The 12,914-nt window shown below is 30.4% G+C and overlaps 3 protein-coding genes across 3 annotated transcripts; 1 reads left to right on the top strand and 2 right to left on the bottom strand.

Annotated features, from left to right (window-relative positions):
• Positions 1 to 4,051: 4,051 nt before the first annotated feature.
• LOC129911930 (uncharacterized) lies at positions 4,052 to 4,432 on the bottom strand. The gene has a single exon (XM_055989955.1). It carries the CDS (start codon positions 4,430 to 4,432, stop codon positions 4,052 to 4,054), a length of 381 nt encoding a protein of 126 aa, XP_055845930.1.
• A 278-nt stretch (positions 4,433 to 4,710) lies between these two features.
• LOC129911935 (translation initiation factor IF-2) lies at positions 4,711 to 5,316 on the bottom strand. Its single transcript, XM_055989970.1, has one exon. The coding sequence runs from the start codon at positions 5,314 to 5,316 to the stop codon at positions 4,711 to 4,713; it is 606 nt and encodes a 201-aa protein (XP_055845945.1).
• A 6,107-nt stretch (positions 5,317 to 11,423) lies between these two features.
• On the top strand, positions 11,424 to 11,902 carry LOC129907122 (uncharacterized). Its single transcript, XM_055983190.1, has 2 exons — positions 11,424 to 11,624; positions 11,687 to 11,902. Exons 1-2 carry the CDS (start codon positions 11,456 to 11,458, stop codon positions 11,848 to 11,850), a joined length of 333 nt encoding a protein of 110 aa, XP_055839165.1. The 5' UTR covers positions 11,424 to 11,455; the 3' UTR covers positions 11,851 to 11,902.
• Positions 11,903 to 12,914: the final 1,012 nt, after the last annotated feature.

The following is a 12,914-nucleotide window of genomic DNA, read 5'->3' on the forward strand; positions in this document are numbered from 1 at the left end:
TAGAGGCTCAATTATTAAAATAAATAGATAAATAAAGAAAAACCAAAAAATATGACCATAAACATAAAAAAAAAATTGAAAAAATGTCAACAAAAAATAAAAGTCATCCTATGGCTATGAAATATGAAAGAAATAAAATAAAAATAAACCAAGTTTGGTTAAATTAATAAATTAATATATGGTCATAAATAAAAGTAAACTAAATAAATATCAAACTAAAGAATTTATTCCAATTTTTTGATTTGAATAACGCTTCATAATATTCTTGGTCTGATTTAGGCATTAATATGAAAAGGCTTTTAATATCAATAATCTTATCCTTAGTTATCGAGTTAGATTTTTTAGTAATTTGAAGACATTGGCTGAACAAATTTACAGGAGTTGCTATGGTAGACTTTTTATATGTTTTAAATATTGATGAGCTTTTATATTCCACTTTTCTACCGCTAGCTTTATAAAATAGTGTAAAAGTATCATCAGTATCATCAATTTGCAAAACAATAACGCAAATTTAGCGAAGAACAATGGCGCCTTAAAAAAATAATTTTCGACCAGCAGGTGTTTTTTGCGAGCGGGTGCAATAAAAAAACTCACAGCAACCCTTTTTCGCTTCGTTCACGATAACGCGCGTGAACGAAGAGGCGCCACGGGCTCAGCGCCCACGACTACAGTCGACTTGTTGATCTTGTGTGTTCGATACAAGATCAATAAGTATACAGCAATAAAACAGCAACCTTTTTTTCACTTTACTTCGTTGAAGACAGCGCGCGCGAACGAAGTGACAAGATCAATAAGTGTACAACAATAAAACAATAAAACTGCGACCTTTTTTCACTTCGCTCAAGACAACGAGCTTGAACGAAGCGGCGCCCGCGACCGACGGTCGACTTCTTGATCTTGTGTTCGATAGAAGATCAACAAGTGTACATATTTATAAGCGGTACTTGCGACCGAGGATGAGGTCAAGTATCTAGCGGCAGGAACAAACGACAAGAACCATGACAAAATATACAACATTTGAGATGTCTCTCAGATGCACTTATTTCTTCCTTGCACCACTAGGAATAGTGCAAAACCTTAAGTAGCGCAAAGCTTAATGCAGCCCTTAGTTTTTAAATTCGTTGTCCTTAAGCACATGAAGTCCTTATTTTCAATAAATATTATATTTATTATATTTGTTTATATTCTATTTGGGTCATATACCTACATACATGTAAGACAAAACAAGTTCGAAATTTTCTACCGTATCTGTTTTGTACGACGTACGACAAACCAATACTGAAGAAAAAAAAGCTGAAAAATACATAGAATTTTTGTCGTAAACGCCAAAAGTTGGCGCTTACGACAAACCAACGCTAATCCGATGCTTATTTTGTGGATATACGACAAAATGAACACTAATTATCTCAGTAACGGTAAACGATAGGACAAATCTGATAACAGAAATGAAAAGAGAACGTTCTAAAACCTATTACTACATATCCAGTTTAAAAAAGTGCATTTTGGCGTTTACGACAAAACAACTCTCGGGCGACGATATGACATTTCTTTGATCGTTCTTCTAACGGAAAAATTCAATACCTCTTTAAGTTTCAGTTCCAAACGAGATATAAAACTTTCAGAATTTAATACCAATAATCTGTACAAAAATTTGTTTGTATGTAGTTCTAATTCCTTCATAATAAACGTTAAAAGCCTTTGTTAATTAAGTAAAACAAAACAATTTCAAATAAAAGCGATGAAATGCGAATTAAAAAAAAAGATTCAAATAACTCTATTTCGGTTCACTTTCTTTTGAAGGAAATTTAATCTCCTTTGTAATTCAAATTTTGGAATTTCTTTTATAACAAGAAAACATTGATAAATTATTTAGAAAATAGGAGTCTTTGAAATTTAGAAAAAAATATAAATAATAATACTATTACCGTCAAATAAGGTGAAAAAAGGGTTAAACCTCGAAATGAATGCTAATAGAAATTTTTTTTTGCTCAAAATCTTCATTTTGGCATTCTATAACATACCTCAAAAATCTAGAAAAATCTCATGTCCGCAAGTCGCGATTTTCAAGGTCAAAGCGCGAAATGGGGGTTTTCAAAATTAGCAAAAAAGACGATGGTATTATACATACACATATGATACATGATTTCAAGGTATTTTTTAATGCTGATTCCAAAAAAATTAAAATCTGACGTCACTGAAAAAAGTAATAGGTACCTGTTTTTCATCTGTCAACCCATATTATTATAACAGTTGCTAACTTACTACCGAAAAACCCTAAAAAGTTATGGTAGCGGAACCAAATTTTGCATGAAGGTTTAAATATCCATTATCATTAAGAATCAAAACAATGCAATACAAAAACATTCATATCTATGGCAAAATGGTATTTTTTGAGACAGGGGAAATTTTAGGATATGCACTAAAAAACATCCTGGTACAATCTTGGAATAAGTGTTAATAGGCTAATTTTTTTTTTTTATGTTTGTTTGGATGTTCTATAATTTATGTCAAAAACTAAAAAAATCTCATGTCCGCAAGTTCATTCCGAGGTTAAACCCTTATTTAACTGAAAAAACGTAGAAGCAAAAATGCAAACAAATTTAAACCATCAACTTGTTTGTTTTTACTGTTTTGGTATAGAATTTTTTTTTTTCCAAAATGAAAAACATTATTTCGATAGGAAATTCAATTCTCCACAAAAAAAAAAAAACATATGCATCAAAATTTCGCTTTGTTAACGAGATTTATTGAAAAACCCTAAAAGGAAGGTTTTGCACCCCTATTTTCAATTTTGACCCTCTCATTTAATAGAACTCCACGGTTATATCTTCCTTTCTTCCCGCCTAAGTTCCTTTCTGTAAGACATAATCAATAGATATTGAAAATCGAACAAAATGATTAGTATGTATGTACGGCCTTTCAAGTGATGAATCATGGATGCTATTATTCGCAATTGTTGGAATAACCGCGCAATTTATACCTACATAAACAATCAAAACTAAATGTCAACTGAAAATTTTACAGAAATCGTAACCATTGTTTCTGAAAAATCATGATTTTAGTAAAATAAGGGGCGTATCGGTGGAAAGATTTAAAAAAAAATATTTTTTAAATGTTTTTCAACACCTCAGAAACAACCTACAAAATTTAAGAATGCCCCGAATGTTATCCATTTGCGAAATCTTAGATTAACTTAATTTGTATATTCCAAATGTAGCTCTTTTGGTTTGTTGATCTCAGAACTTGGACGTCAACATCATATTTATATGGGTCAGCTGCTGGTTTAGCAAAATCTTAATTTTAACACTTTTCATGATATACAAAGTATAAATTCAATCCTAAGTGGGCTTTAGGTCTAGTTTATAATTTTTTTCTATTTTGTCTCCGACGTTTCGACCGTGTTTACAGTCTTCTTCAGGGAGATTATTCTATCTTCTAATTTTAAGAATTTAATCTTAAAAATTTGTAAAGGTTTTGTTTGTTTTGTTTTTATTTTTAAATATTTTAAAATTCAAAAAATTCGAAGTCTTGAAAAAGACGTTTCAAATCATCGAATTTTTTGAATTTTAAAATATTTAAAAATAAAAACAAAACAAACAAAACCTTTAAAAATTTTTAAGATTAAATTCTTAAAATTAGAAGATAGAATAATCTCCCTGAAGAAGACTGTAAACACGGTCGAAACGTCGGAGACAAAATAGAAAAAAATTATAAACCAGACCTAAAGCCCACTTAGGATTCAATTTGTTTTCAAAAATAAGGTCACGAAGATAGAAATTATTACAAAGTATAAAATTAATTTTTCGAGTATTCAAATCTAGCTGACCTTTAGAAGATAATATTTTTACCGCTGTTCATCAACAAGCCTTTGAAGACTGATGCGAATCAGCTCTAGTCCCAAAAAAATATTTAGTTAACATATTTTTCCTCAGCCATAATAAATTAAACTATACATAATATAAAATTTAAACAAATTAATATTTTTTTTTATTAATAAATACTTAATAACTCATTTTTGTACATAATTTACGAAAAATATTTGTTTGATGATTTATCCTCTATGTCTGTTATAAGGTTGTTGAAAACCACCACCGTATCCACCTCCGTAACCGGGAATACCTCCATAACCAGGAACAACACCTCCATAACCAGGCCCAATACCTCCAAAACCTGGACCATAACCGCCAACACCACCATGATGATGACCACCTCCATGATGACCACCACCATAACCGCCTTGACCATAAGCACCGCCAGGTCCTCCAAAACCTCCTGGCCCACCAAATCCTCCTTGCGGATAACCACCAGATCCAAATCCAAATTGCTTGCCTTCACGTTGACCAGTTGAAGAATTCACTTCACCAACTGGATAGGCTACTGCTAGAGCAATTAAAATTACAAACATTTGCAAAACAACAAGAATCTTCGACATCTTGAATGAGATACTATCTTAACTATCCAACAAAATGAACTATATCTTATAAACAAAAAGAACCTTACCTTTTATAGGTTTTCTTTGGCGAAAGGTATAAAACTTAAAATGGTTTGAAGCTTAATGAGAAAGTAATTTACATAATGTAAATTCTATGAATAAATAAACTTTCATTTTTGTTGGACTTTTTTATTAATTTTTTGCCTAAAATTATAATAAATATAGAAACTACCTTAAACACACAATTTAACTAAAAAAAAAACACAAAAACCGCAAGTTTAACCAAGCTGAGCGAGAATATCAGCCAATGAGTTCGCAGAACCTGATGATGCTCCACTTAAACCAGCTCCTCCATTTGCCATTAAAAGTGGCCGTAGTGACGCGCCTAATGCCTGGCCAAGAAGTGCAGCTTGACTTGGAGTGAGATTGCTGAGATTTGGAAGTGCGGGAGCTGTGGCAGTATTTGGACGGTTGTTATTAGAATTGTCTAAGCCTGGTCGTGGCACACTTGGCACTCCACCGGCTGCTGGCCCTCCATAAGGCCGATTACCAAAGCCAGGTCTTGGGTACTGCTGATAGCCTCCATAATATCCACCGGGATAGCCACCTTGATAGAACCCACCTGGACGATAAGCACCTGGATAATATCCTCCGAAGAATCCAGAGAAACCGCCTGGTCTTGGATAACCGCCCGGTCTTGGGTAGCCACCGAAAAATCCTCCAGGTCTATATCCACCGAAAGCCGCACCAAAGCCGGGAAAGAAGCGACCCTCTCCTTCGGACTGTCTTGATCTTCCACTTGATTCTGGGGTTTCCGATTTCGAAGATTGACACGATGCAAGAGTTAACACTAAGCTCAAAACGATAAGTTCTCGAATAATCATTTCAACTGGCTTAAACTTTAACTTCCAAAGAATTCAACTACAAAAGACTGAATGGCCGGTTTTTAAGTTATAACTTTATTATATAAACAACGAATTGTGTCCAAAGATGACCTTGCGGAATAAACTAACGATGCGTGCATTTTTTACCAGTTTAGATTTTTGTGCAAAAATTATACATTTATTTATTAGAATCTTCCAAATTCGGTCAAAAGTTTGACGAAATCTACAACTTTTTGTTTTTGAAATGAATGAAAGGTTAATAACCTAACTAGTGTCATGCTATTGAAATTGAAAGTGGGTTTTCCATATTTGGGGCTTTGGAGCTTATTCTTCATAAGGTGTTTGCTAAACAAACTGCTATAAGAGGTTTCGGTTTCATTGCGTTGAAGAGATGCAGGAAGTTAGTTTGTTTGTTGTTGATTTGGAATAAAAATGACCTTAAAGATTGTTACGGTCATATAGTTTTGGCTAAGTGTTAACTTTTTTTATGATAGATAAATCTTGGAGTCAGTCTGTTAGTCGTTTTATGGCTTTCTACATGAGTGGTTTTCAGACGGTTAGCTGAGTCATATCAACGAAAATTTAAAGATTCAATTCTTTTTTTTAGAGACTTTTGTGTGAAAGTTAATGTAAATGTGATGAAGAGTAAAGTTGAATTTTATAATATTAATATGCCTGCCAAATTAGCCTACCGCAAATTAATCACTTAAGTAGTCTGTCGATATTGTTTACGTATCAAGTCGGTGAAAAAGAAAATTATGGTAAAAGTTCAACGGGAGAATCTAGCAGACTTGGAGTCAAAGAACGAAGATGAAGTTTGATGAAAGACATTATCAAATCCGGTAGGTTTTAACCGAAGTATACAAAAATTAATTTCCGATTGAAACAATCATTCAGGTTTTGGAACAGAAATTTAGACGGTGCGATGATGGTTTGAAGATAGATCCATGCAAAATAATTAAGATTGAGATGGAGACAGCTAGGCCGAGAGACTTCTGGACTAATGTATCAAACTGCATGGACAATATCGATACCTTCCCGTAAGAATGTATTAAGCGACATTTTTTTCGAAAATGACTTTTTGATGTGGAAATATACTCTGAGCGCCACGTTTTGGTACAATTTTGGTTGTTATATCATGTATGCAAATGAAACTAGAGAGAAAATAAAATTGTGAGTCCCATACATTTCCTCACAAGACAATTTTCTTTTTTGCGTTTCCTGAACAACTTTAGAAATGTCGCTTAATACATTCTTACGGGAAGGTATCGATATGGACATATCCAATTAAGATACATATTTTGGGATATTGACTATATGCTATTCGTCTAACATCAAATAATGCATTTCATGCTTGGACAAAACACTTACGATAAAGTAAGTTAATGTATCATGTACCAACATCAAAAATTATAGCTGAAAATCTCGACCAAACATTTATCAGCAGAAATCTATCAAAATTCATAAACTTTTTTGCATGCTAGTGAGAATTTGGAAAATTAAAAAACACACATCATCAAGGAATCGGACTTAAATTTTAAGTTGAAAATTTCTTGTTGCCAACAGTTATCAAAGTATTTAACTTCGAAAGGAGAAAAAAACGGAGTGAAACGGTTAATGCGTAAGGGTATACAAATTATAACTTGTTTTAATCTCTAGAACATAACATTAAAATTTTTCAATTCATCCTTAATAAAAGAAAATCTTAAAAAAAAACAATTTGTTAACACTTTTGCTCTCGATTTTCTAAGCAGTAACTACGGATCATCAAACTCTTGATATGAAATATTAAAAATTTTTAGTTTTAAATTTTTTATTTTTAAGAACAATCCTTGCTAACTTTAAAAATATTAAAATACACCAATCTTTTGTACCTTAAGAACTTTAAGTAATAAAAAAAATGAAATAAAGTCCTGTATCTCTTTCTTTTTTACAAATTACTATTTTTAAACAAAATAAAATGCACGACTGGGGTCGCACGTACTTGCTCTTATGCTTAAAGTTACTTTAATGTTAAAGATTTTTATTCAAGAAAATTAAGAAAATTTAAAATTTGATATTTTCAAGAAATTGAAAAAAAAATTAAATCTGTTTTTATAATTAATTAAATACCGTTTTAAATGATCTTTCACAAAAAACCAAGTATGCCAGTTTACTTCTTGTATAAAAAGGAATTTTTAGAAAAAAAAATTTTGAAAATCGTTAGAGCCATTTTTTAAAAAAATAATTTTTTATGTATAAAAATTTTCTAACATTTTTCAAAAAAAAAGTTGGTATGCCATTTTGAAGAAATAATTGATTTACGCATAAGAACGAAATTTCAAAATTTTTTATAAACCCGTTTTCAAAAAATTGATTTTTCAAAAAAAAATTTTAAAATATTTTTTAAAAATCCAAAAATGAGTTTTTTGAAAATTTTCTAAAATTTAAATGTTACCTTTATCTTAATGCTTTTGTATAAAAATTTTCGTGAAAATCGGGGTATTCTTGAACGAGATATTCATAAATCAAAAAAACCGTTATATGACAGGTACCGTTAATAAAGGTAAAAAAATATTTTTTTTATTTCGAAAGTTGGCTTTAATGTGTTATACTTCACTCAAAAATTTTAATCAAAATCGTTAGAGCCGTTTTTGAAAAAAATTATCTTTTCTATTTCCGTTATATGACAGGTACCGTTAGTTTTGGTCCAAAAAAAAAAATTTTAATTTGTCCTCTAGGGAATTACCCAAAACTCTTAACTACCAAGTTTGAACAAAATCACTCTAATAGTTTAGGCTGTAGCTTGAGGTACATACAGACAGACAGACAGACAGACAGACGGACAGACAGACAGAATTGCCGGACCCACTTTTTTGGCATTCTCCATCATCGTAATGTCATGTAAAATTGTTATCTCGAGTTCGATTTTTTTTACGAATCCTAAACTTGCCCTATAGTACCTATATCGCAAGTAAAAATCCGGATATTGCCTTTTTAGTTTGGGAGATTAATCCTCCAGCGGGGGACTATAGCACTTTACCCATTTTATAACCATAGACATAGTTTGTCATATATTTTATTATACTTTTATTTTATTATATATTTTATTATACTTTAGTTAATTTTGGTCATACTGATTCATGAGAATCAACAAGAACGAACATTTACAGTGACTCAACTAATTGATCACATGGTGAGTGGATCATTGGATTTTTTGATATAAATTTTTTATTTTTAATGATAATTCAATGAAATTTTTAACTTAGGGCCAATTTTTCAATAGTCAGTTAAACAGTCAGTTAGAGAGAAAATCAATTTTTCAAAAGTCAGATAGTCAGATAGCTTATTCCTAGAATAAAACATTTAATAGAGCAATAAAACTATCAGCTTCTTTCAGACGCGAATACAATTTATTCTAAGAATAATCTCAACAAAACTATTGTGTCAATTCTTTGATGCCGGGTACAAAGGGGTTAAGTAAAAAAAATCGATTTTCGCATTTTTATTGGACTTCAGTCAGTTTTTTTTTTTCTCTTTCGTTTGGTCGCCATAGCTCTAGCGTATCTCCTTCCGTTAGAAATGATTCGGTACAAAGGGTTTAAGTCAAAAATTTTTTAATTTGTATGATACTAAGGGCGTAAGTTGACTTAACTCCTTTGTTTTTGCATTCATTTTTAATTTTAAAATACAAAAATTGAGCCTAAAGCGTTAAGTCAAGAGGAAGAAAAAAAAACGAAAAGCGATTTTTCTACTGTATTATATTATTTCAAAAAGAATTTTCACATTTGATAATTAATCACATTAGCTGCGTACATTTGGAAATATTTATCTACTTTTTAGTACTTAAAGCTGCTTTGAACTACTTTTTCAGTATAGCAAAAGTAGTTCAAAAAAGTTTTTGGTACTAAAAAGTAGATAAATATTTCCAAAGGAACGCAGCTATTAATATTTCCAACTTTCTTTTATAAAATAAACCTTGTTATCAATGTAAACAAAGATTTTTCTTGACTTAACAATTTTGGACCAAGTTTATTTTTGAAGACTAAATGGCTCTAAAGTTTTAAGTCAACATAATTTTTTTTTAAAACGGTAATTTTTTGGTCAACAGCATATGTATATTAAAATAGATCTTATAAATGATGTTTCTGCATCATTACTTTTTAAAAATAATAACATTCAGATTTACAAACAAAAATTGAAACTTCAATTTCATTTTCCTCAAAACTACATTTTCTGACTTAACACCTTTGTACCCGGTGCCAAAGAATTGTCAAAGCTATTTTGAAAGAAATTTTGAAAAACATACAGCGGAACACAAGAAAACAAAAACAATTATGAATAAAAATGACGTTTAATTTTGAATATTTTTGAATTTGACATTTTTTTTTTGTTATTCTGTAGAATAATTTTTCTTGATTGAAAAATTCAATGTTGTTATCTGATTGTTTATGAGCCTTAAAACATTATTCGTCGAAAGTTAACTGACTGTTTATTAGACTGTTTATTAAAAATAGAATTGTTGTTCAGTGACGAAAACAATTTAATTTAACAAACAGAAAACCATGATATGTTATCAATTTGTTAACTCTGTGGAAGGCCCTACCGTATTACATAATTTTAATTGTTTCTTTTGCTAAAAGTTGTTTTTATTTTTTGTTACAGAAATCTCGTAAATTATTGTTTTGCAATAATTTCGATTAATAATTTGCCAAAAACTTTGAATGCTTACCATAAACCTTAACAAAATGAAAATCAGTTCAAAAAACTATAATGACACTTTGAACTTCAGCTTAGAGGTATTGGATTTCATTTAAGAGAAGTTAAATTAAAGAAGATTGTTAATAAGTTTCTTTGTTATCAATATTTAGCTAACTTTTGAGGTCTGCTGCAGGTCATTATCATGCACTCTTTTCAAAATTTTTAGGGGACTTTTTTTCTTAAATTGTGTTGTAGTTTTTGACAAAAAAAAAAGATCAAAATTATTTTTGTTGTTTTGGAGGGCAAATTATGATGCATTTTAAATGAAATACATACTTCTGTGGCAAGAACCAATAACTGCATAGTTGACTGATGCTCAAAAATTCTCTGTATAATTTTAGTTTTTAATTCATTTAAATTTAAGCCTTTACAATGATATACTTAGCCTTCGGTTGCTCGTAAAAACTTTCAAAGCAGAAAACAACTTATGTTATCATTTGAATTCTGCCATTCGATATTTAGCAGTGTAGGCAATGGGAACAAAAAGTATATAACTACATTTATTTTATTATTCGTAACATAAAAACTTTTTGACTAAATTTATATTTTTACAAATTGTAAACTGGATGCCCCATTTCATATGATTAATTTCAAAGAGTATAAAATGTTACACATACACCACAGTGTCCTTATAAATATACGGCCTTTTCAAAAGCCTTGCCGCGACGTTAAAATTCGTTTAAGAATGCTGAAAAAAGTTTCATAATGCTCGTTATACATATAAATATTTGCTATAAAATGCAGAATTTGTGTGAAACCAGCTGCAAAAATCTTGAAAAATGATTAACAGAGCATCTACTGTGTTCCAGAAAATCAAGTGTTAAATTTTGTGTAAATCAATGCTACTTGTCAAATACACCCAAATTAAATGATTAATTAATTTAATAATTGCAATTGTCCTTCAAAATATTTTAAGAAGCAGATAACAACTAGAACAACGACAAAAAAAGAACAACTAAGAATATTGAAGGTATTGAATGAAAGAAGCAGCTTAGTAATTATGAGACCGAATAAAGAATATAAACAAACTATGTTTACGTGCCTACATTATGTTCATAATTTGTTGTGATTGTAAGATTTTGATTAAAAAAATATAATGACGAATTAAATATTAAAAACACTAAACTTGATAACAATATTTATACAGATAGAACGAAAAAAAAAATATAACATCAACAACCACATAAAAAGGTCAATAGTGATAACAAGAAAAACTGTTGCAAGTTTTAGGTTCATTTCAAAAATACAATAATTGAAGTTTTTAGTTGAAGATTAATATTCATTCTAAACGAATCTCTACTTTTTAAAAATGAAACAACCAATAGTAATTATTTTCTCGTTAGTGTTAATTTGTTTGCATTTGACATTTGCAAGAAATGTTGAATCTCCAAGTCAAAATATGATAGCAACTCCACATAGTGAAGGTGAAAGTGGAAGAAGAGTTGCATCAATTCATCGTAGAATTATATCTGTACCGAGTTCTCGAGTTGGGCCATCAAAAGCTGTCGAATACAATTCAGTGCCAACTATTGAAAGAAAAATAGAAACTCTTCGAAGATTCCGAAGAGGTAAATAAAAAACACTTTAAGTTTTACATTTAATTACTTTTAACCTTTGTTTGTATGTATAGTTCGTAAATCAGTGACAGCATATCCAAAACATCATCTTTTACAACCTATTGAAGTGCCATTAGACGAAGTCCAACCCAAAGAAGGTCTTAATTCTACAACAGCTCCGTACACGGATAATCATCATTCTTGGAAAAATCCACCAGCTATTCTACAATATCTTTAAGTTGTAAAAATGTTTTTGTAATTTTGGTGATGTGGTAATTAAAAACTTTTGATGTAGAAAAATTGTTTAAAACTCTTAAAAAACATAGTAAAAGCATAATGATGAATAGGGAGCAAAATAAGTAAGTTCCTAAATGAATCAGCACTAAGTCCTACAATCTTAGGGTTAATCTCACCGCCGCGGCGTTCCATATAGAAATTGTGCTTTACAAATGTTAAGAATTTTGGTGCAAACAATTGTTAAATATTTTGTATAGAAATTTAATTAAATTTCTGCAGAACATAAACTTAAATAACAGAAAACAATGAAAGTGAATTTTTATTACTTGCTGTCTGAAAACAAAACAAACTTAAACCTTAAACAAGTTCTATTAATCTAATTCTAGTCAACCAAGAATCAATCTTCAGTCAATAGCATTAATCAATATTTATGGTGCAACTGTAAATTTAATGCTTAGGATACAAACAAAAGCTTAAACTTGTTCTTTTGTTTTTATTTCTCATAAAAATGTTTATTGTTTCAAGAAAAATAGTCTAATGCACTTTAGAATATAAAAGTAATCTTCAATTTGGAAGCATTATCAGTTTTAATCTGTTATTTGTTGTGGCATATCTTCAAGTATGCTGAGGAACAACAAGGCTCAAGATCAATGAGGCAATTAGATCTTGGCTATAGTTACGGAGGAGGTTGAGATGGTTGTGATGGACTTAGTGGAGGAATTGGTGGTGGCAGCTCTAGAATTTGAGGTGGGGGCGTTAATTCTTCACTTTTTTTTTGTTTTTAATTTCAAATTTAATTTTTTTTTCTGTACATACGATTTGACATTCGAAATGAGATACTTTGCGAAATTATCTCATTTGGGCTCTAGTGAAAACAGGCTATCATATTTAAGCGCGATTTGCTAGATTCGACGAAGAAATAGCAATTTCATCCGAAAATCTACCACTTTTTAGATTTTAATTTTAACCATTTGTTCAATTTCGGTAGAGACTTCCAAGTTTTTGCGTATATGTTAATTTATAGGTTGGTACTGAAAAAAATACCAAGGGTGAAATCGGCTAACG

This window comes from Episyrphus balteatus, chromosome 1, assembly GCF_945859705.1.
Source record: "Episyrphus balteatus chromosome 1, idEpiBalt1.1, whole genome shotgun sequence".
Classification (NCBI taxonomy): domain Eukaryota; kingdom Metazoa; phylum Arthropoda; class Insecta; order Diptera; family Syrphidae; genus Episyrphus; species Episyrphus balteatus.